The following is a 24,800-nucleotide window of genomic DNA, read 5'->3' as shown; positions in this document are numbered from 1 at the left end:
GTCACCCATTTGGGAGACCAGATACAGCTCCCACCTCCTGGCTTCAGCCTGGCTGATCCCTGGCTATTGTGGGCATCTGTGGAGTAAAGCACAAGATAGAAGATTCTTTCTTTTTATTTTTATTGGAAAGGCAGAGTTACAGAGACAGGAGGGAGACAGAGATCTTCTAACCACTGGTTCACTCCCCAAATAGCCACAATAGCCAGGGCAGGGCCAGGCTTAAGTCAGGAGCCACAAGCTTCTTCCAGGTTTCCCACACTGGTGCAGAGCCCAAAGACCTGAGCCATCCTCCACTGCTTTCCCAGGCACATTAGCAGGGAGAACTGGATCAGAATAGGAGCAGCCGGGTTTCAAACCAGTGCCAATAAGGGCTGCAGGGGCTGCAGGCCATGGCTTAACTAGCTTCATCACAGCGCAGCAGACAGGAAAATCTTTGTCATTCTTCCTTTCAAGTAAAAAAAATAAACTTAAAAAACAAACAAACAAAAACCTGTAGCATAGCAGGTGAAGCCGTTGCCTGCAACGCTGGCATCCAATATAGGCACCAGTTTGAGTCCCGGCTGCTTCACCTCTGATCTAGTTCCCTGCAAATGGCCTGGAAAAGCAATGGAAGATGGCTCAAACGCTTGGCCCCTGCCACCCACATGGGAGATCCAGAAGAAGCTCCAGGCTCCTGGCTCTGGCATGGCCCAGACCTGGCTGTGTGGCCAGCAGAGGAGTGAACCAGTAGATTAAAGATCCTTCTCTTTCAGATAAATAAATAAATAAAAAACTCTGCAATTTGAATACAAACTATGATGTATATTAATATAAGAGCTTTATAAACATCTCGTCAAAGAGACTAAAATTGGAAAAGAGGTTATAAAGGAAAACTACTGGTCCCACCTACATATAAAAGCAAAACTAGTTTGGTAATGGTAAGAAACCAATCACTGGACCAGGAGGATTCAGAATTAAGAAGAAATAAAAAGCCAGCAATTAATGACACAGAATATTGGACTGCTCAATAAATATTATAATAACTATAGTCATCTGTTGGAATAACTGTAAATTTAGTTAAAAAGATGCTGAATTTTACCCTTTCTACCAAAATCAATTTAAGGTAAAGATTTAAACGTTAAAAACAAGAACACAATAACACAAAACTAACATGTTTTTACATGTTAAAAGTGTTACAGAAACCTTTTAAAAAGTTAATTTTAAATTACATAATTAACTTTACATTTGTACATGAGAAATGTACCAAAATCAAAGTCAAAAGACAAACAATGTAAACCATAAGCTAGAGATTAAACGTTTTATAACACTACACTAACAAGAATATGCAGAAACAGACCTTCTTCTATTGTTGGCAGACATAAGTAGCAATACTGATTAAAACTTTCTTTTTTTAGATTTATGTTATTTGAAAGTCAGAGTTACAGAGAGGCAGAGGCAAAAAGATAGAGAAGTCTTCCTCCACTGGTTCACTCCCCAAATGGCCACAACGGCCAGAGCTGGGCCAATCCAAAGCCAGGAGCCAGGAGCTTCTTCCAGGTCTCCCACATGGGTGCAGGGGCCCAAGCTCTTGGGCCATCTTCTATTGCTTTCCCCAGGCCAAAGCAGAGCGCTGGATAGGAAAAGGAGCAACCAAGACTTGAACTGACACCCATATGGGATGCCAGCACTGCAGGCAGCAGCTTTACCACGCCACAGCGCCAGTCCCCCTGATTAAAACTTAATACATGAGCACAAAAATATAAACTAAAAGTGCCATAATGTAATTGCTCAAGACTGAAAAATCTTTTCTAAAGATCTATTTATTTATTTCAAGGGGAGACAGAGCCAGGAGCCAGTAACTCCTTCTGGATCTCCTAAGAGGGTGGCAAGGGCCCAAGTACTGGGGCCATCATCTGCTGCTTTCCCAGAGGATTAGATGGGAGCTAGATTAACAAGTAGAGAAACCAAATTCAACCGTCCTGGCAGCTTACCCTACTGTGACACAATGCCAGCCCCCTGGAAGTAATAATCATATAAAAGGATCAGTTAAATAAATTATGGAATTTGTAGTCACTAAAAATAACAAGACAGTACAAGTAGCAACATGGCACAATCTCCATATTATTTTTAAAAAAGGAGACACACACATCACACATAAACTCATTTTATGCCATATACCCATCTAATGTTTGAATTTTTATTATTTGTTCAGTGCCTACCATGTACTAGACATTGCTGAAAGGGCTCCTGGGGTGGGGCTGGTGCTATGGCGCAGCAGGTTAAAGCCCTGGCCTGAAGTGCTGGCATCGCATATGGGCACCGGTTCTAGTCCCAGCTGCTCCTCTTCTGATCCTGCTCTCTGCTATGGCCTGGGAAAGCAGACGATGGCCCAAATCCTTGGGCCCCTGCACCCACGTGGGAGACCAGGAAGAAGCTAATGGCTCCTGGCTTCGGATCAGCGCAGCTCGGGCTGTTGTGGCCATCTGGAAAGTGAACCAGTGGATGGAAGACCTCTCTCTCTGTCTCTACCTCTCTCTGTAACTCTTTAAAAAAAAATAAAATAAATCTTATTAAAAGGGGAGGGGGAGGCTTCCGGGATATAGCAAAATAAGAACTTTTCTCAAAGGATTTACTTTTTAATGTATTTAAAAACAGATTTAGGTATTTATTTGGAAGGCAGAGTGACAAAGAGAGAAATACAGAAAAATCTTTCATCTGCTCATTCACTCCCCAAATGGCTTCAACAGCGGGGCTGGGTCATACCAAAACCAGGAGCTAGGATCTCCACCTTGGTCTTCCAGGTGGGTGGCAGGGACCCAGTACTTGAGCCATCATCTGTTGTTTCCCAGGCCCAATAACAGGAAGCTGGATCAGAAGCAGAGAAACCATGATATGAACAATCTTTTAATTTATGATATATTACAAGTGGCAGCTTAATCTACCACACCACAACGCCCACTATCAAAGGGTGTACCTGAAAAAAACAATTTTTAAGGTAAACTAGAGTTTTAGTTTGTGAGATATCAACTATAAAATAATGCTAAACTGAGAAGTAAGACTGTTACAAGAACTAACAGACAAAAAAGGGCATTTAGCCTGGTGGTTAAAACACCTGCAGAAGGCAGAGATGATTGTAATTGGGTCACTGCCACTCTTACGGCAAACACAGACTGATTTCCCAGCGCTGGGCTTCAGCTTTCCCTGACTCATCCCCAGCTATTAAGAACATCTGGGGAGTGAACCAGAAGATGGGAGGGCTCTCTCAAACTAAAAATAAATAGGTAAATAATTCTGCTTTATGATGTTAAGGGTATCTTCTGGAGCTCAAGACCTACTTGCTAAAAATTAATCTGTCAAATTAGGTAATATGTACCAAATTATAAAAAATTAGGCAAACTCAGAAGACAGAATATTTGACTAGTGTTGTGGCATACATAGCATGTTAAGCCACTGCCTGCAGCCCCTGCACCCCACAAGGGTACCAGTTCATGTGCCAGCTGCTTTACTTCCAATCCAACTTGCCTGGGAAAGCAGTGGAGAACAGAATAACTGCTTGGGTTCTTGCACCCATGTGGGAGACCTGCAAGAAGCTCCTGGCTCTGGCCTGGCCCATCCCCAGCCAATAAAGTAACCATCTGGGGAGTGAACCAGCAGAGGGAAGATATCTCTCTCTCTCTGTTTCTCTCTCTTTCCAATTCTCCTTTTCAAATATATAAAATAAATCTTAAAAAACAAAAGTAGGAAGAATATTTGACCAGGCAGAATCACAGCAAACCAGATACATGCCTCTTTATTAAGTAAGCCACCCCCTTATTTTTAGTGCTTCTCAACCTTGGCAGTGCAATAGCATCATCTGGGGAGCACAATTTTAAAAGATGCTCAAAATCTACTTTACACCAATTAAATAAAAATCTCTAGGAATAAATGTGCCATCAGTATTTTTCTAATAACGTCAGGAGATTCTAATGTGCAAATTGGTTGAAAGTATGGTTCTTGCAAGTATGGTTCTGGTGCCACAGAAACTTTCTGCTGTTTAGGGAAGTCTGAGTCTTTTCTCAAAATAATGTTCTATCACACAAAATAAATTCTAAGAGATTTCCAAAGGAATGTTAACTTTACTGAACCAAAATTATCAAAATGTTTCTAAACCCAAGTTTTACAGTGATATACACTTACCAAATAACAAGTTCTAGTGGCTAGTTCAGCAATGAGTGCTAACAATATTTTGAACATTTATGTCAAAGCCATAGCTGCTGCTAATAATACTACTGTGGTTACTGAACATAAATAATAAAAGAAAATATTTGTACTTTTCCTCTTTGTTATAGAATAACAAAATCCTACATACAGATATGGGAGGATTATCAGAAGTATCAGCTACATCCATAAATGATTTCTATGGGCAAAGGTGGTACTTATAAATGTCATAAAACAATCTACATAGGTAACTCTCAAACAATGATTAATTAACAGTGGAAGGTATACAAATGGCAATGAGAATATCCTCATAGTTAAGGCCACACAAGACCAACAATAAAAGCCTAGTTATGAACCAGTTTGGTAACCAACGCAGAGTGTAGCTTTTTTGTCTCTGACCTAGTTATTAAATTGCCATGGGACAAAATGACATTTCCGAATACCCACAAGAGACACTGGGCGTCCTTAAGGCATGGAGTTGTTATTTCCTAATTTATTGATAAAGTAAAAATATGTCACTTTAAGAAAACTCTAGAGGGGTGGGTGTTGTAGCACAGTGGGAGTGGGTTAAACTGTTGCTTCAGCCACCTGCACCCCATATTGGGAGTGTCTGGCTCAAGTCCTGGCTATACTGCACTTCTGCTTCAGCTTCCTGATAATGCACCTGGGAAAGCAGAGCCCCCCCCCCCCCCCCCCACTACTTCTGCTGCTGCCAGTTGTGTGGAAGACCAAAATGGGAGTTCTTGGATTCTGGCCTCAGCCTGGCCTAACTCTAGCTGTCACACTTGAGGAGTGAAATAGAAGATGGAAGATCACTCATTTTCTGTCGCTCTGCCTTTAAATAAATACATCTTTAGGGGCCGGCGCTGTGGTATATTGGGTAAAGCCACTGCCTGCAGTGCCGGAACCCCATACGGGTGCCAGTTGAGTATCGGATGCTTCATTTCCAATCCAGCTCTTCTCTGCTATGGCCTGGGGAAAGCAATAGAAGATATCTCAAGTCCTTGGGCCCCTGCACCCACGTGGGAGACTTGGAAGAAGCTCCTGGCTCCTGGCTTCAGAATGGCCAAGCTCCAGCCATTGCAGACAATTGGGGATGGAAGACCTCTCTCTCTCTGTTTCTGCCTTTGCCTCTCTGTAGCTCTGCCTTTAAAATAAATAAAATAAATCTTAAAATAAATAAATGAATACATCTTTAAGAAAAAAAAGGAACTTTGTACAGTGGGTAATTCAGCACAGCGGACATGCCACTGCTCAGGACACCCAAATCCTTTATTGGGATGTCTCGTTCAATTTCCAGTTTCTCTGTTTCTGGTCCAGATTCCTGCTAATGTGCACCCTGGAAAACACCAGGTATGGTCTAAGTACTTGGGTTCCCACTACCCACGTGGGACACCCAGATGGAGTTCTGGTTCCTTGTTTCAACTTGGCCCAACCCTTGCTTTTGAAGGCAGAAGGAAATCTCTCTCCAAACAAATTTTTAAGAGATGTTTTAATGATTTATTTATTTTAAAGGCAGAGTTACAGAGAGAGGGAGAGAAAAAAAAGAGAGACAAGCAGACAGACACATCTTCTATCCGCTGGTTCACTCCCCAGATGGTCACAATAGCGAAGGTAGGGGCCAAGCAAAAGCCAGGAACCTGATACTGTATCTGGGCCTCCAAAGTGAGTGGCAGGGGCCCAAGCACTAGGCCATCTTTTACTGCTTTCTGAGGCACATTAGCAGGAAACTGGATTGGAAGTGGGGCAGCCAGCCCTTGAACTGGCTAGCGCCCATGGTTTGCCAGCATCACAGGCTTAAACCACAAAGCTTTGACACTGGCCCCACAAAAAATTTTATTTAAAGATAGTTTGGGCAAACATACAGTGGCTACCTGCAATGGCCTGACACTATAATTCTGCTTAGATATTGCAAAAGAACAGCTGTCTCACATTAGTGTTCCAACACATTTCGCTTAAGAAATAAACAGGGGCTAGCACTGTGGTGTGGCAGAATAAGCACATACCAAAGCACTGGTTCAAGTCCTGGCTGCACCAATTCCAATCCAACTCCCTGTTAATGTTCCTGGGAAAGCAGTGGAAGATGGCTCCCAAGTGCTGGAGCACCTGAACCTAGTGGAAGACCCAAAAAAAGCTCTTAGCTCCTGGCTTCAGATCAGCCCAGCTCCAGCCGTAGCAGCCATCTGGGGAGTGAACCAGTGGATAGAAGACATCTCTTCTCTCTCTGCTTCTCTGTAACTCTGCCTTTCAAACAACCAAATATTTTAAAAAAAATAAGATCACTTCTTGGCCTTTTGGCTAAGATCAAGTGTAAAAAAAAAAAAAACTGAGGCAATCAAAGGGATTTTTTTTTTAAATATATGGGTTATATTTAAAAATATTTATATACTAGAAATTAAAACTGAAAAAAAATTAAGGTATGTAACTCACTTAAAAAAAAAACTCCTAAATATACTAACACAAAATGTGAATAACGGTGGACGTACAGTGAGAGATATATGGGAATTCTTTGTATTACTACCTCACCACTTTCTCTTTTTTAAAATATTTATTTATTTGAAAGGCAGAGAGAGGGTTCTTCCATCTGCTGGTTCACTCCCCAAATGGCCACAACAGTTAGAGCTGGGTCAATCTGAAGTCAGGAGCTAGGAGTTTCTTCTGGGTCTCCCACGTGGGTACAAAGGCCCAAACACTTGGGGCATCTTCTACCAGTTTCACAGGCCATAGGCAGAGAGCTGGATTGGAAGTAGAGCAGCCAGGACTCAAACTGGCACCTATATGGGATGCCAGCACTGCAGGTGACAGCTTTACCCACTACACCACAGCAACAGCCTCCCTAACCACTTTTGTTTTATAAATGTAAAGCTGTTCTGAAATAAAATGTTAAAAAAGAAAAAATAATAAACTCCTTAAATGTCTATACAAAACAATGCCTGAATGACACTGTTTTACATTTTTCGTAACCTTTTTAATATAGTGCTGAATAGAAGATATTATTTATTGCTGCCCTCAATCTAATACAATATATTGTTTGAAGTATATGAAGAAAATTCAGTCTCACACAGTCAGGTAGTTGGAAAAGGGAAGAAACATTTTTCATAGCTCTTTCACCTAACTGTGGCTATATCATGTAGTCTCCAATCCACTTTCTATATGAGCTTTTTTTAGGGTGCTCTTAATAGGAAGATAGGGTGTGAAGAGCTTGGACTTAAGATTAAGCCATTGCTTGGGACACCATTCTACACAGGAGTGCAGGTTTCAGTCCCAGCGAGTCCCAGACACTGCTTCTGATCCAGTGGCTGGGAAAGCAAAGAAAGCCCACATATTTCGGCCCATGCAACCCATCTGGGAGACCAGGATGCATTCCTGGCTCTGACATGGCCTTGTCCTGGTTGTTACAGTTATCTGGGAAATAAACCAGTGGATGGAAGATTTTGCCCCCTCCCCAGTCACCCCCCTTAATTGTGCTTTTCAAATAAATAAAATTTTTTTTGACAGGCAGAGTGGACAGTAGAGGGAGACAGAGAGAAAGGTCTTCCTTTTTGCCGTTGGTTCACCCTCCAATGGCCGCCGCGGTAGGCGCGCTGCGGCCAGCGCACCACGCTGTTCCGATGGCAGGAGCCAGGTGCTTCTCCTGGTCTCCCATGGGGTGCAGGGCCCAAGCACTTGGGCCATCCTCCACCGCACTCCCTGGCCACAGCAGAGAGCTGGCCTGGAAGAGGGGCAACCGGGACAGGATCGGTGCCCCGACCGGGACTAGAACCCGGTGTGCCGGCGCCGCAAGGCGGAGGATTAGCCTACTGAGCCACGGCGCCGGCCTCAAATAAATAAATCTTAAAAACATATACAGTCTAATTTCTTCCCAATCCTAGTAGGCAGTTAAAAATGACAGGAGGAAAAAAAGGTAGCTCCTTCACCAAAGGGGTGTTTTCACGGTAAACTGGAAGAGTGCTATTCTAGGGGACATAATCAAATTGAAGATCACCTTGATCCAAATGATACACATCAAAATTATGAGGGGGAATAAACTTGATAGGTTAAAGGATTTAAGCATTTAAATTCTTGATCATGACCATCAGAAAAAGCTCAGATGGTTTGGTAATTAATTAAGATTTTCCACTATTAAACGTAATGACTATCTAAATATCATGGGGGAATGGGAAAGAAATCAGTAAAATATAAGAACTTAACTAATAATCTCATAGCTAGATTCACATCGCCATCAGCGAAGTATACAGTAAGTAGAAAAAAAAAAACCTCCCTTTCAGACCAAAGGGAAAGAAAGTTTTAAAGTGAGAATATAATTTTCCTCATGGGCATTGTCTACCTTAGAAAAACTACTACAGAACATGCCTGTGACTATAGACTTGTAGTTCAGGCCACCGAAGATTAGAGATGGGACACGGGCACTCCCTTGACTTGCATCCTCTGGTCTGCTTTAACACAAACCAGGAGGAAAAGAAAGCTAGGCATCAGAAGCAATGGGTGGCAGGCCTATTAATGGCTGATCTGTGCAGTGATCTGCCCTCAAGGAGACCCAACAGCCCAGTCCACTGCAGTGGCTTTCAATGTGGTAAGCCTGGGCTTCAGCAGAAATCAGCTTGTGAAGAGCCCTGGCAGCTCTGCCAAGAGTTGGATCACTGGAAATGGACCTGCCCTGGAGTCGAAGGATGCCCAGGTCAGAGCCACAGATCTTATTGGCTCCAAGCTGAAAAGCCCTTCACTCAGCCCAACTTCCAAAGGGACCACTGCAGCTGAGGGGATGGTCAAGTAGGGTCAGCAACATTGCAGGCAGAACTGTAAATTTCTTGTTAGAGATGCCCCCTGCCTTTACCTGGCCAGCTCTCCTCCCAGGCCAGCTAAGTAATGAAAGTCAACAGAGTGCCTTCCCCTAGGAGGTTCACACCTCCCTTAGGATATACCCCATGTGAAGAGATAGGTAGGTCTGGGCCTCTTAACTTACAAGGCCTAAAACCCAACAGATTATTATCAAGCCCCTTCTATCAGGTTCTATTTGCCTCTCAATCAGAAAAATTACTTGTAGCTTAGACAGCACCTTTCTTAGCTCCTCTAATAATGACTCTGTCCTTTGTTCTAGACCCTGTCTAGTGCACTTGAGCCTCATTCCTTTGTAATCATAACCTCTACTCTACCACCAATGGCTCTACTCCCAACCTGTGTGTACTGATGGTCCTCTTCCCCACTTAATGCTGTATAATTGTTCAGACCTGGTTAAGGCCACTCTTAGGATCATTGGTTACTATCCTCACCCTGTCTTTTATGACCTTGTCTAAATATGATCAGAGTCGGGGAACTTGGAAGGCTTCCATAGCCTTGGCAACTCATGACGACAGCCTAGGGTGGTTACTGGCGCCATAAACTAGAGTGTCAATTTGTTGGGTCAACAACAGGAGCCACTGTGCGCTTGCTCCTGATGTGGGATCTCTGTCCTTGATGTACTGTACATTTTGATTTAATGCTATAACTAGTACTCAAACAGTATGTTTCACTTTGTGTTTCTATGTGGGTGCAAACTGTTGAAGTATTTATACTAAATTGATCTTCCGTATATAAATAGAATTGAAAATGAATCTTGATGTGAATGGAAGGGGAGAGGGAGCGGGAGAGGGGAGGGTTGCGGGTGGGAGGGAAGTTATGGGAAGGGGAAGCCATTGTAATCCATAAGCTGTATACTGGAAATTTATATTCATTAAATAAAAGTTAAAAAAAAATATTCTCAATCTGCAATTGTTTTCACTACTTTCAGAAAAATAAACAAACAGCTTTCAAAGCATCCTCCTCTTCCCCTAATGGAGTGGTTTGCACGCTTTCATTTACTTTTTTTTTCAAAGATTTATTTATTTGAAAGTCCGCATTACTAACACACACACACACACACACGGACAGGAAATGAATCCCCTAGTTCACTCTCCAGATACCCACAACAGCTGGGGTTGGGCCACGCCGGAACTAGGAGCTTCATCCAGGTCTCCCACATAGGGGAAAGGGGCCTGAACACTTGGGCCATCTTCTGCTGCTCTCCCAGGCCATTAGCAGGGAGCTGAATTGGAAGCAAAGCAGCTGGGACTTGAAACAGCATCCATATAGGACGCAGGCAGCAGCTTTACCCACTACGCCAGAAGGATGGCCTCTATGCTTTCATTTACATAAAAATCATCTGTGGTACTTATTTGAAATGAAGACTTCCAGCTCCATTTACAGAATCTAATATAGAAGGTCTGAAATTAGAGCCTAGGCATCTACACTTTGTAAATGCATTGAAATGTCTGACACAAATCATGAACTTCATTTTGAGAAACAGTGTCGGTCACATACCATACCTATACTAAAAGGGTCTCATAATAAAACAATGGACTTGAAAAATTCCACTATATCCCAGTAATGTCTTTGGAAAGGTTAATATCATAACACAATGCATTACTCATGTGTTTATGGTGATGCTGGTATAAACAAATCTGCTCTTATAAAAATACAGCACAAACAACTATGTACAGTACATAATACTTGATAATAACTGTTGATTCATGTATGTATTATACTTTTTATCATGGAATGTAACTTCTATAGGCTATTTTAGAGTAAATGCCTACTTACCAAAGAATTTTACTATAGAAGAGTATGCCTTCTTAGGCTGGCAGCAGCGTAACACACCTCATGCTTACTGCACCTTTTTTTTCCGAAAGGCAGAGACAGAGAGAGAGGTCTTCCTTCTGCTGGTTCACTCCCCAAATGGCCACAATGACCAGAACTGGGCCGATCTAAAGCCAGGGGCCAGCAGCTTCTTCTGGGTCTTCCACGCAGGTACAGGGGCCCAAGGACTTGGGCCATCTTCCACTGCTTTCCCAGGTCACAGCAGAGAGCCGGATTGGAAGTGCAACAGCTGGGACCCGAACCAGCACCCATATGGGATGCCGCTTTGGGGCCAGCGCTGTGGTGTAGTAGGTTAAGCCTCTGCCTGTAGCACTGGCATCCCATATGAAATCGGTTTGAGTCTGGGCTGTTCTACTTCCAATCTAGCTCCCTGCTAATGGCCTGGGAAAGCAGTGGAAGATGGCCTAAGTGCTTGGACCCCTGCACCCACTTGGGCGATCCAGAAGAAGCACCTGGCTCCTGCCTTTGGATTGGATCAGCCTAGCTCCAGCCTTTGCAGCCATTTGGGGAGTGAACCAGAGGAGGGAAAACCTCTCTCTTTCTCTGTCTCTGTCTCTGTCTCTCTCTGTAACTGTGCCTCTCAAATAATCTTTAAAAAAATTTCAAAACATTATTTGAAAGGTAGACTGTCAGGGACAGGGAGACACAGACACAGGCACACACACACACAGAATATCTTTGATCCACTGGTTTACTCTCCATACAGTTTCAACAGCCATTCTGGGCCAGGCTGAAGCCAGGAGACAAATCAAACAGGGTCTCCCATGTGGGCACTTGAGACATCCTCCTCTGCTTTCCCAGGTGCATTAGCAGGAAGCTGGATCAGAAGCAGAACAACCAGTACTCAAACAGGTACTCCAATATGGAATGCTGGTGTTGCAAGCAGAGGCTTATCCAGCTGCATCGCAATGCTGTCCCCCAAACTTAACTTTCAATTTCACCTGCCACAAATATTTTGAAGTACACATGTATATGTGTCTTTACAACCTAGGTTTGTAGTAAGTCATACCATCCAGGTTTTTAAATTATGCTTCATGATGTTCACGCAATGACAAAACTGCCTAGTGACCAACTTTCTGTGACAAAGGAGGGAGCCTCAAAAAGCTTATGGAAAACCTGGAGAATTTTATTTATTACAAACTCAGAGAAACGAAGATCATTTGCTGGGCTCTCTTTCCAGAGACCTACCATCAGCCAGGGGTGCGTCAGTCCCAAGCCAGGAGCCCACAATTCAGTCTGGATCTGCCAGGTGGGTGGCAGGGATCCAACTACTTGAGCAATCACCTACTGCCTCCAAGGGTTTATATGTAAGACGTAGGAATCAGAAGCAGAGTCAGAACTTGAGCCCAAGCCATCCCTATTATGAGATGTGGGAGTCCCAAGTGGCATCTAAATTGCTATATCAAACATCAGCTCCTGCATTATCTTTTAATTCAATTTTCCATGAATTTGTGAGGGGACCTAATAACCCATATTACCTGATCTGTTCTACAAATACAGATTTTCAAAATCCTAAGTCATTCCACTGAATTTCTGCTAAAATATTTTTAAAACTGTATATACTAAGTATTTGGACTTTCTTCTTTAAGGATTTATTTATTTAAATGGCAAGGTGAGAGAGAGAGAGAGAGAGAGAATCTTCCATCTACTGGTTTACTCCCTAAATGATTCCAACAGCCAAGGCTGGGCCAGGTCAAAGCTAGGAGCCAGGAGCTTCATCCAAGTCTCCCACATGAGAGCAGAGACCCAGGTACTTGGGAAAATCTTCCACTGCTTTCTCAGGCCAAAAGCAGGGAGCTAGATTGGAAGTAGAGCAGTCAGGACTCAAACTAGTACCCATAAGGGATGCTGGCACTGCAGGCAGCAGCTTAACACACTAGCCGCACATTGGTCCCCATATTTGAACTCTTTAAAAAAAAAACAAGATTTTTTTTAAATTATTTTATTTATTTATTTATTTATTTATTTATTTGAAAGAGTTACACAGAGAGAAGCAGAGAAACAGAGGTCTTCCATCGAATGGTTCACTCCCCAACTGGCCACAATGGCCGGAGCTGCACCGATCTGAAGCCAGGAGTTTCTTCTGAGTCTCCCACGTGGGTACAGGGGCCCAAGGAGTTGGGCCATCTTCTACTGCTTTCCCAGGCCATAGCAGAGAGCTGGATCGGAAGAGGAACAGCTGTGTCTCGAACCGGTGCCCACATGGGAAGCCGGTGCTTCAGGCCAGGGCGTTAATCTGCTGTGCCACAGCGCTAGCCCTATATTTGAACTCTTAAAGTCTCCCTGTAATTAACTTTTTTCACTATTAAATAAAAGTAGACTAGCAGGGTTGGTGTTGTGGCACATCAGGTAAAGTCAGCACCTGTGATGCCAGCATCCTATTTGGCACCAGTTTAAGTCCTGACTGCGCCACTTCTGACCCAGCAGCCCTAGCCCTTGCAGCCATCTGGGGAGTACACCAGTGGATGGAAGATCTCTTTCTTTCCCCTTTTCAAATAAATAAATCTTCCAAAAAAATAAAAACCAGAATAGCACTCTACCCCACTTTACAACAGTTACAGAGTAAACCCAAATGCCTAGGGAATACAGTGTTTTACATGACAGGTTTAACGTTAGGACCAAATGGCAAGTTTAGTTCTAATGTTCCTTTTCTGATACAAGCAAACTACATTAGATGTCGTTTTGTGAAACAAAACTGATCATACCAGAGTGGGCACAGCAGGTAAGCCACCATTTGGGATGCCCATCCCATGCTGTACTGCTGCTTCCAATCCCAGAACCTCTGCTTCCAATCCTGTTTTCTACTAATGCATCTGGGAAGCAGCAGATGATGGCTCAAGCACGTCAGTCACTGCCCCCCCCCCAACGTGGGAGACCTGGGTAGAATTCCTTGTCTGATCCAACCTTGGCTGTTGCAGTCATCTGAGGAGTGAACCAACAGATAAAAGATCTTTCTTACTATCCCTCTTTCATTCTGCCTTTCAAATAAAATAAATGTAAGAGACAAAAACAAACAAACAAACAAAAAATCCTGCAATACAAAACATTAACCCCCTCAGGTCTTTGCAGTCTAAAAATCTAAACAAACAGCAAAAAAAAAAAAAAAAAATTTTTTTTTTGACAAGCAGAGAGGACAGTGAGAGAGAGAGACAGAGAGAAAGGTCTTCCTTTGCCGTTGTTTCACCCTCCAATGGCTGCCGCGGTTGGCGCGCTGCAGCCGGCGCACCGCGCTGATCCGATTGCAGGAGCCAGGGGCTTATCCTGGTCTCCCATGGGGTGCAGGGCCCAAGCACTTGGGCCATCATCCACTGCACTCCCTGGCCACAGCAGAGAGCTGGCCTGGAAGAGGGGCAACCGGGACAGAATCTGGTGCCCCGACCGGGACTAGAACCCGGTGTGCCAGCGCCGCAAGGTGGAGGATTAGCCTAGTGAGCCGCAGCACCAGCCAAAAAAAAATTTTTTTTCCTAGGTATGTAGGCTTAAAGTATTGGTACAAATAATTACTTTTTATTGAATTTGTCTATTAATCTCCTAGGAAGCAAACAGCTACAAAATACAATCAAATATCTTAATCTTTTGGAACTGAATTTGAAAGACAAGTCTTCTTTCAACTAAGAGAAGCCAGGTACTAATTCACTAGATAAAGCTGAACATCAGAAAAGCATCAATTAGGAGACAGTTTTGCCCTTCTGATTTCACTCAGTATTTATTCTGTAAATTAATTATTAGTTTAAGTATCTGTTTGAAAGGCAGAATGACAGCAGAAAACAGCCCAAGTCCTTGGGCCCCCACAACCCACACTGGAGTTCCTGGCTCCTGGCTTCCACCTGGCCTACTTCCAACTGCCACAGCCATTTGAGGAGTGAAACAGCAGATGGAAGATCTCTTTATCTCTGTCTCTCCCTCTCTGTCATTCTGCCTTTCAAACAAATGAAGTAAATCATTTTTAAAAACAACTGCTGGGGGGCCAGTGCTGTGATAATTACGGGTGAAGCCCCTGCCTGCAGTGCATCCTATGTGGGTACCGTTCAAGTCCTGGCTACTTCACTTCTGATCTAGCTCTCTGCTATGGCCTGGGGAAGCAGTAGAAGATGGCCCAAGTCCTTGGGCCCCTGTACCACGTGGGAGACCCACAGGAAGCTCCTGGCATTGGATCAGCCCAGCTCCGGCCTCTGCAGCCATTTGGGGATTGAACCAGCAAATGGATAACACCCTCCACCCCCGCCGCTCTGTGGCTCTGACTTTCAAATAAATTTATTATTATTATTTATTTATTTGACAGAGTTAGTGAGGGAAAGAGAGAGAAAGGTCTTCCTTCCACTGGTTCACCCCCAAAATGGCCCCAACGGCCAGCGTGCCATGCCAATCCGAAGCCAGGAACCAGGGGCCTCCCCCCCCCCCCCCGGTCTCCCATACGGGTGCAGGCGCCCAAGCACCTGCGCCATCCTCCACTGCCTTCCCAGGCCACAGCAGAGAGCTGGACTGGAAGAGGAGCAACCGGGACTAAACCCAGTGCCCACATGGGATGCCGGCGCCACAGGCAGAGGATTAACCAAGTGAGCCACGGCACCGGCCCCTCAAATTTTTAAAAATCTTTAAAAAAAAAAAAATAACTGTTGGTTCAAATCTCTTTTTTAAGATCAATTCTTGGATGGCGCCATGACTCAATAGGTTAATTCTCCGCCTGTGGTGCTGGCACACCAGGTTCTAGTCTCGGTCGGGGCGCCGGATTCTGTCCCGGTTGCTCCTCTTCCTGTCCAGCTCTCTGCTGTAGCCCAAGAAGGCAGTGGAGGATGGCCCAAGTGCTTGTGCCCTGCACCCGCATGGGAGACCAGGAGGAAGCACCTGGCTCCTGGCTTCAGATCAGCGCAGTGCGCCAGCCACAGCAGCCATTGTGGGGGGGTGAACCAACGGAAAAGGATGACCTTTCTCTCTCTCTCTCACTGTCCACTCTGCCTGTCAAAATAAAAGATCGATTCTCACAGCATTATCACTGTCCAACAAAATACAACACAACTAGAACTCACAACTTGGTCCTATTTAAAGAGAAATGTAGATTTAAAGACATGGCAGAAAAGCTTAAAACTATGAATTATTTTTCACAACTGTTCAGTTAATAGGTACAAACAACTGAATACAGATTCTGTCCCTCTGAAGATCCACCTAGAAAATAAACTCTTCTATTCCCTCAAACCACCTAACCCAAAGGAATGCAATCTCTCCCAAAACAGTACCTTTCGGTTCTAAGAAAATGCAATACTAAATAGCAAATTGCTCTTAGGAACAATTATTGCCTTAGAGTATTCCATAAAGTCCAGTTTTCCTAAAAAATGCTAACAATAAAGATCAAACCAATTTGCCTACCAAAACCATCTTTCTAAATATAAGTTAAAGTGTCAGGGAGAAAGGGGTGCGATGCTGTGGTGTAGCTAGTTAGGCCATCACTTGCAACAACAATACCAGTAGCTCACTGTTTTGAGTCTTAGCAGCCATTTGGGGACTAATCCAGCAGACGGAAGATCTGTCAGTTTGCCTTTCAAACAGGTAAGTATTTTAAAGATTTATATGAAAGGTGGAGTTAGAGAGGGAGACAGGCAGAGGCAGAAAAAGTCTTCCACCCGCTGGTTCACCCCCCAAATGGCAACAAGAGCCAGGCTGGGCCTGACCGAAGCCAGGAGCTTCTTCTGGGTTTCCCTCCAGGTCTCCCACGTGGGTGCAGAGACTCAAGCACTTGGGCCATCTTCCACTGCTTTTCCAGGTGCATTAGCAGGGAACAGGATCAGAAGTGGAGTAGCTGGGACTTGAACCAGAACTCAAACGGGATGCCGACCTTGCAGGCAACTGCTTAACCCACTAAGCCACAGCACCAGCCTCTCAAATAGATAAATCTTTTTTAAAAAATGGGGGTAGGGGCAGCAGGTATTTGGCACATCAGTTAAAACATTCCTTATTGGAAGTCCCAAGTTAAAGTCTTGGCTTTGATCTCCACTCCAGCTTCCTACTAATGTACCATGTTTGAAGGCAGGGCGTGATGGCTCAGCTAGTTGGGCCCTTACCACCTACACAGGAACCCCAGATTGAGTTCTGGCTTGGACCTGGCACAGCCCTGGTTATTGCAGGCACTTGAGTGAACCAACAGATTCAAAATATCTCTTTCTCTTCCAAATAAAACATAATAAATATTTAAGAATAAATAGGTAGGGGCCAGCATTGTGGTGTAGCAGTGCAGCCATCCTATATGGGCATCAGTTTGAGTTCCAGCTTTCCACTGCCAATTCAGTTCCCTGCTAAATGTATCTGGGAAAGCAGTGGAAGATGGTCTAACTCCTTGGGCCCCTATACCCATGTGGGAGTCCTGGAAGAAGCTCCTGGCTTCAGCCTGGCCCAGCTCTGGCCATTGCAGCCATTTGGGGAGTGAACTAGGTGATGGAAGATCTCTCTCTCTTTCTCTTTGTGTCTCTCTCCTCTCTCTGTAATTCTTCCAAATAAATCTTTTTTTAAAAAAATAAATAAGTAAAATGGAGGAGGGGAGGAACAGCTATTACAAAGATTTTCTTAAAAACAGATAGAGGGGCCGCCGCTGTGGTGTAGCGGCTAAAGCCACCGCTGCCTGCAGTGCCGACATCCCAAATGGGCACCGGTTTGAGTCCCGGTTGTTCCACTTCCAATCCAGCTGTTATGGCCTGGGAAGGCAGCAGAGGACGGCCTGGGAAAGCAGTAGAAGATGACCCAAGTACTTGGGCCTCTGCACCTACATGGGAGACCTGGAAGAAACTCCTGGCTAGACAGGCACAGCTTTAACCGTTGCTGCCAATTGGGGAGTGAACCAGCGAATGGAAGACACTCTCTTCCTCTCTCTCTCTCCTTCTCTGTGTAACTCTTTCAAATAAATAAATCTTAAAAAAAAAAAGAAAAGAAAAGAAAAAATAACAACAGATAAAGTAATCAGAACCAAAGAATATACTGTCCAATCTATAGGAGGCCTTTTCACTCCCTTCTCCTAAGTCCCATTCAAATCCACCTTGATTTTAAAGTTGTGTGGCAATGTTCTTACCTTTGAATAGCTTATAAGTACTAATGGCTACCCAATAAAATAAACCAGGTTTCAACACTGGGTGGTCCCCTCCAGCTTTGGTATCTGGGCAGCCTGAGACACCAGGCAAAAAAACACAACTGTAGGTATTTCATTTCCTCAATAACCAGTGCATGGAACATATATTTTTCATATTTTCTAAATCTTTTTTCTTCAAGATTTATTTATTTATTTGAAAGAGTTATACCAAGAGAGAAGGAGGGGCAGAGAGAGAGAGAGAGCGCAAGCGAGCACGTGAGCTTCCATCTGCTGGTTCACTCCCCAATTGGCTGTAATGGCTGGAGCTGCCCCAATCCGAAGCCAGGAGCTAGGAGCTTTCTCTGGGTCTCCCACGCAGGCGCAGGGGTCCAAGGACTTGGGTCATCTTCTACTGCTTTCCCAGGCCATAGCAGAGAGCTGGATCAGAAGTGGAGCAGGGCCGGCGCCATGGCTCATTTTGTTAATCCTCCGCCTGCAACACCGGCATCCCATGTGGGCACCGGGTTCTAGTCCCGGTTGCCCCTCTTCCAGTCCAGCTCTGTGCTGTGGCCCGGGAAGGCAATGGAGGATGGCCCAGGTGCTTGGGCCCCTGTACCTGTATAGGAGACCAGGAGGAGGCACCTGGCTCCTGATCAGCTGTGCCGGCTGTTGGGGCCACTTTGGGGGTGAACCAAAGGAAGGAAGACCTTTCTCTCTAACTCTGCCTGTCAAAAAAAATAAATAAGTGGAGCAGCTGGGACTCAAACCAGCACCCACATGCAATGCTGGCACTGCAGGCGGGCCACAGCACCGGGCCCTCTGTATCTTTCAAAACCTTGTTTTTCACTTAAAGAAAAAATAGATCCACAGCCCTGAATTTCCCAATTTGCTAGGAATTTCTGACATTTAATTGCTCTTCTTAGTTCCTTCTTTTAAAAAATGAAAATCATTTTCTTGCTAATTTAGGCATTCCAATTCTAGGATAAGCTATATATATATATTGTGTACATTTGTGTGTGTATACACACATATTTATATAAAAATATTTCTAAAATTTCAGGGGCTTAAAGGTGTGTGGGTGGGTGTTTCTGTGTGTGTGCATATAATATAAAATAATGTGACCCAACACATTTCTCTCCACTCTGTATCCAACCAAGCTAAAAACCCTCAACTCTTACATGCTAAATGTTAAGACTCGTTAACTAGTTACATACCTGACTTCCCAGTGGTATAAATTCTTTGAGTAACTTGTCATGCATTCAGTCTACACAACAAATTAATCCATTCATTTACCAAACACCATTAAGTATCAAAATATTACTGCCTAGGTTTCTAAGATGTAAAGCTGAATAAAGTGGACTTTTTATTAGTTCATTTAACTAATAAAGCACGAGATCAAAGGCCAAACCAAGGAGCAAAAATACATACACAAAATAAAAACACAGCCATAATTCCATACAAAAACCAAATGTGTTTGCTGTGGTTGTTGATCTATGAAGAGTTTTAGCACCACTAAACTGACATAAACAGTAAACAGGGAGCTTCAGAAGCACTCCTTGAAGGCTACAAAGTACTTTAAATAGCTTTCTAAATACAAAATTGAACTTCCTTACAAGTTCGGGGAAAAAGAGTTACGATAAGCTTTAGCAGTGATTTTTCTTGTCTACAATCATTTCCTTCCTTCAAAGGGCACAAATCTTAGTACCAAGAGAGAAATGACCATCCATACTTTTTGGTAACAAATTTAATAAATTATCAGGTTTATCCTACCTATGTGAGCTTTAATGCTACTAAAATGCTACTCTCTTTATCCTGTACGATTCTGTCTAAACCAGCCTCTGGCCATCATTTCAAAGTAAATCCTGATTCAGGGTGGTTTTCATTTTATTATCCTTCAGTTTTTCTCACCCATCACTTTGAGTCATCTTAAAATTTTCAGTCTTATTTTATACATAAAGCAAGGTAAGCATTCACATTTTAAATATCACTCTTCAAGGTATTATTTAATTACTACTTCAGTTAAAAGTTGAATAACACAACATTTGGAATCTGCTTCAGAGTAATGAGACTGGCAGATATAAGTGAAGTCCTGGGAAAAACAAGATTGGCCATAAACTGAAGTTCAATGATAATCACACCACACTTAATGTTATTCTCTTTTCCTTGTATGTTAGCAATATATCATGGGGCAGGCTCTGTGGCACAGTGGATAGAGCTGCCATGTGTAGTGCTGGAGTCCCGGCTGCTCCACTTACAATCCAACTCTCTACTATGGCCTAGGAAGGCAGCTGAAAAAAGTCCAAATCCTTGAACCCCTGGATCGACATGGGAGACCATGAAGAAGCTCCTGGCTCCTGGCTCTGGAGAGGCCCACCTCCAGCCATTGCAGCCATTTGGGGAGTGAACCAGTGGATGGAAGACTTATCTCTCTCTGCCTCTGCCTTTCAAATAACTAAATATTAAAAAAAAAAAAAAAAAAAAGAAATGCATCATTAAAAATTTATGAAGATGACTCCTTGTTGGTAATAAGATATCAAAAGATACCTTACCTTTTAGGGGCTAGTATAGCAGCACAGCAAGTTAAGCTGTAGCCTGCAATGGCACATCCCATGTTGGATCCAAGGGTTTAAGTCCAATCTGTTCTGATCTACCTTTCCACTGATGTGCCTAGGTAGGTAGGGGTAGATGGTCCATGTGCTTGGGTCCTTGCCACCTGAGTGATAAGACACTGAGGCAGTTCCAGGCTCCTGGTTTCAGCCTGGCCAAGGGCAGTGAACCAGTGGATGGAAGATCACTCTACCCCTCCCTTTCTCTGTAACTCTGACTTTCAAATAAATCTTAAAAAAAAAAAAAAAAAAAACAGTAACTTGAATAAAATAAAATTTAAAAATTATGGAGGCCAGCAGTGTGGCTTAGTAGTTTAAGCCATCGCCTGCAATGCTGGCATGCCATTCAGGCACTAGTTCAAGTCCTGGCTGCTTCACTTCCAATCCAGCTCCTTGCTAATGTGTCTGGAAAGGCAGTGAAAGATGGCCCAGCTGCTTTTGCCTCTGCTACCCTTATGGGAGACCTGGATGAAGCTCCTAGCTCCTGGCTTCAGCCTAGCTCAGCCCCAGCCAATGTGGTCATTTGGGGAGCAAACCAGGGGTTGGAAGACCTCTCTCTCTTGTATCACTCTCTTTCTGTGACTCTGTGATTCAAATAAATCTTTTTTTAAGCTATCCATTAAAAATTTTAAGAAAAACTGTCAATAATTTTTTTAAACATCTTTAGACTGAAGAGAAAAAAAGATATAGGAGCCATCACAAAGATTAAATAAGCTGAGCACCCAAAAGAAAAATGGCTACTGGTGATCTTAACATACTAAAGGGAAACCCAATGAATACAGTGATACCCAGTCTTTAAAAAGAAAAAAATGACCTTTCTGTCTAGAAAATTATAAGCCAGTAGGTAGACACAGAACAGAATTTTTTTAAAAACACCATTTGCCACCTCTAATGTAATCAACAACTTAGTAAAGGTTTATCAACTGATAGTAAGGTAACTAGGTGAAAGGTTGTAGAGGAACAAACTATCAATTCACAGATTACTAACCACAAAAGGGAAAGATATATAATGAAGCGATCCAGCGGTCATCACTCTCATCAAGCAAATAAAACCAACCATTACTAATAGAACTACCTAGCAAGAAGTCCCTTTTGATGTAATGATGCGAAGTACTCAATCCAAAAATATGAAATAGCCTGAATACTACCAAGTCTCTGAGGATACACTTAAGTATGAAATTTTCAGGAAATACAGAATATGAAAAGTTAAATGACAACGCCAACAACAAAAACAAAAGAAACCCAGAAAAGTACTAAATTCTATAAGGATCTCTATATAGATAATATCCCAGGAAAAACAGAGGGAACAGGAGGTCTACTTAAGAGTCAATAACATGCAGCCAGTACTGTGGTATAGCAGGTAAAACCACTGCCTGCAGTGCCGGCATCCCATATGGGTGCTATTTCAAGTCCTGGCTGCTCCACTTCCAATCCAGCTCTCTGCTATGGCCTGGGAAAGCAGTACAAGATGGCTCAAGTCCTTGGGCCCCTGTACCTGTGTGGGAGACATGGAAGAAGCTCTTGGCTTCAGATCGGCCCAGCTATCCCCACTGGGGCCATCTGGGGAATGAACCAGCAGATGAAAGATATTTTTCTCGCTCTCTCTGCCTCTCTGTAGCTCTGCCTTTCAAATAAATCTTAAAAAAAAAAAAAAAAAAAAAAAGTCACAACAAAATGATTCAATATGTGAACCTAGATTTTATTTTGAATACAGAGAGTGGGTAGTACTGTGGCAAAGCAGGTTAAACTTCCACCTGCAACACTGGCATCCCAAATGGATGCCAGTTCATTTCCCAACAGCTCCACTTTTCATCCAGCTCCCTGCTAATGCACCTAGGAAAGTAATGAAAGACGGCACAAGTCCTTGGGCCCCTGCACCCATGTGAAAGACCTAGAAGAAACTTCTAGCTACTGGTTTCAGCCTGGCCCAGCCCTGGCCATTGTGGTCATTTAGGGAGTGAACCAGCAGATAGAAGACCTCTCTCTGTCTCTCCCTCTCTGTCACTCTACCTTTTAAATAAATAAAATAAGTCTTTAGGAAAAAAAAAAAAAAACCTCTATAATCACATTCTGGGACAACTGGAGAAATCTGAATATGGACTACATTTAGGAATACTTGTGGCTGAAATATGATCTATCAACTTATTTTGAATAAATCTGAATAGAGAGAAAATTAACACAGGGCCAACACTATGGTGTAGTGGATAAAACCACAGTCTGCTATGTTGGCATCCCATATGGGCCCCAGTCCAAGTCCAGGTTGCTCCATTCTGATCTAGCTCCCTGCTAATGGCCTGGGAAAGCACTGGATGATGGCCCAAGTGTTTGGGCCCCTGCCGCCCATGTAGGAGACTTGGCTGATGCTCCTGGCTTCTCCCTGACCCAGCCCTGGTTTTGTGGCCATCTGGGGAATGAACCATCGGATGGATGGAAGACCTCTCTCTCTCTCTGCCTCTCCTCTCTCTGTGTAACTCTTTCGATTAAATAAATAAACCTTTAAAAAATAATAAAATACTACAGTTCGAAAATGTTCAAGATCATGGCAACACCTCTAGCTTTACAATTTTAGATAAATTTAAAAATTAATGAATTTGTACACTTTCAATGAACCTAAGGATACTATTGCTCCTTCACTTTCAGATGACAAAACACTAATCCAAAAAAAGATTGAGTACAAAAACAGTTTTGATAAAATAGTCTTTGCATTCTTGTAAAATGCAAACAGTATGAGATTTCATAACTGAAATCAGTCCTCAAGCTAACACAAAACTAAGCCAAATTTTGCTACATAATGAAACTTACAGTCACACACAAATTATTTGCTAGGAACGCTCCTATTCTGCCTCATCTCTGTTAACCTCTAGTAACAGCCTCCACGTTATGACTTGAAAAACAAAAATCTAAGTGTATTGTTGCTATGGCAATAGGAAATTTCAGGAAATCGAGACTGCAGGCGAGCTAGCCTCCATTTTTTAAAGTGTATTTATCTAAACATACGAGGACTTACATCGAAAATCAAATTTAATGACTTCTTCCATAAAATGTTTTTCGCACCAAAAAGGTATATACTAGCCTACAAAATTCAGAATAGTAGGAGCAAAAGAAACATCGCTTCGTCTAAAAGCCTGAATTATAACATATTTAAATGCCACTCATATGTACTATTAAAACAGACACTTTCGTTAACACTAACAAAAATAGACGTCTTATTTCCCACTTATTCTGCAATCTACGTGTATACGAAAAAACGAAAATGAAAAGTGGTTAGAAGGGAGACAAGGAATGAAGCGAAAGCCACAAAATTCCCCAAACCTCAGCATAACCATGCTCTATTTCTACGCTTCTTCATTAGCTCTCGAAAGAGTCTATTTCTCCAGATTAATTTCATCTCAAATTACTTCTCAAACTAGTAACCTCTCTCTCTGGGTCCAGTGTGGGGGTGGGGCGGAAGGAACGCCAAGTTTTTCGAAAACGACAAGAACACGTTAAAATAATCAGCTCCTAACCAACCGAGTAAAGAATGCTATCAAAGGAAGGCACCCCAGCTGGAGTATCCCCATAAATAAGTAGGACGAAGCATTGTCACGGCTATTGTCTAAATTAAATGTTCGTACTGAACGCCTAAGACAGAGTCAGAAATATTTTAAATCTCAGATCTTGCTCCCCAGTCCCACTTTTCCCCTGTACCCCGTACCCCGGGTCACGAGACCCCCCACCCCGCTTTCCTCCCTCAGGCGAGCAGAGCTGGAGTACTCGGAAGAACAGAGACGTGGAGAGAAGAGGTCGCCACGAGGCCCCACCACTCTCCTTCCTCACCTGCTCCGTGGCTGCGTCTCCAGACATGGCCTCAGCTGACTAGAACGTGAGAACCGGCCGGCGACTGGAAGCTACAAAGGAAAAATTAAACTAAAAACCACCCCCAAGCCAGTAAAGTTACCCCCTGCCCCGAAGAGCCAGACCGCCAACAGGAATCGCCACCGCCCACTCAGATATGAATTAAAATGGCTGCACCCCAGCCGGCCGAGGAGGGGGTGTGGCTTCTGCATTAACTTCCGGGGCAGAGGGTGGGGCTAAAATGGCAACGCGCCGGTTATTCTGGGCGCGCAGGGGCAGAGAGATCCCAGGGGCGGGCCCACTGCCTGCGCTGACGTCAGGGCGGTGGGTTGGGAAAAACTGTTGCTGAACTGGTTGGAACCGGCTGGGAGGCGGGAAACTCTTGGAAGCTGGAGCGCTTGTAGGAATTTAATAGCCAAACCCGCTTCCTCTGTTGAACTCTGCCAGTCACTCAGTTCCGG

The 24,800-nt window shown here is 43.5% G+C and overlaps 1 protein-coding gene across 1 annotated transcript in view; it reads right to left on the bottom strand.

Moving 5' to 3' along the window:
- CSTF3 (cleavage stimulation factor subunit 3) overlaps positions 1-24,533 on the bottom strand; it is a 91,586-nt gene extending 67,053 nt beyond the window's left edge. Inside the window, exon 1 of the mRNA XM_062196333.1 lies at positions 24,322-24,533. Within this exon, the coding sequence (XP_062052317.1) occupies positions 24,322-24,348 (27 nt within the window). The 5' untranslated portion in view covers positions 24,349-24,533. The remainder of the gene's footprint in view (positions 1-24,321) is intronic.
- Between the last annotated feature and the right edge of the window lie 267 nt (positions 24,534-24,800).

The sequence above is a fragment of the Lepus europaeus genome, chromosome 7 (genome assembly GCF_033115175.1).
Source record: "Lepus europaeus isolate LE1 chromosome 7, mLepTim1.pri, whole genome shotgun sequence".
In the NCBI taxonomy this organism is placed as follows: domain Eukaryota; kingdom Metazoa; phylum Chordata; class Mammalia; order Lagomorpha; family Leporidae; genus Lepus; species Lepus europaeus.
This window is presented reverse-complemented; position numbering and strand designations above follow the sequence as displayed.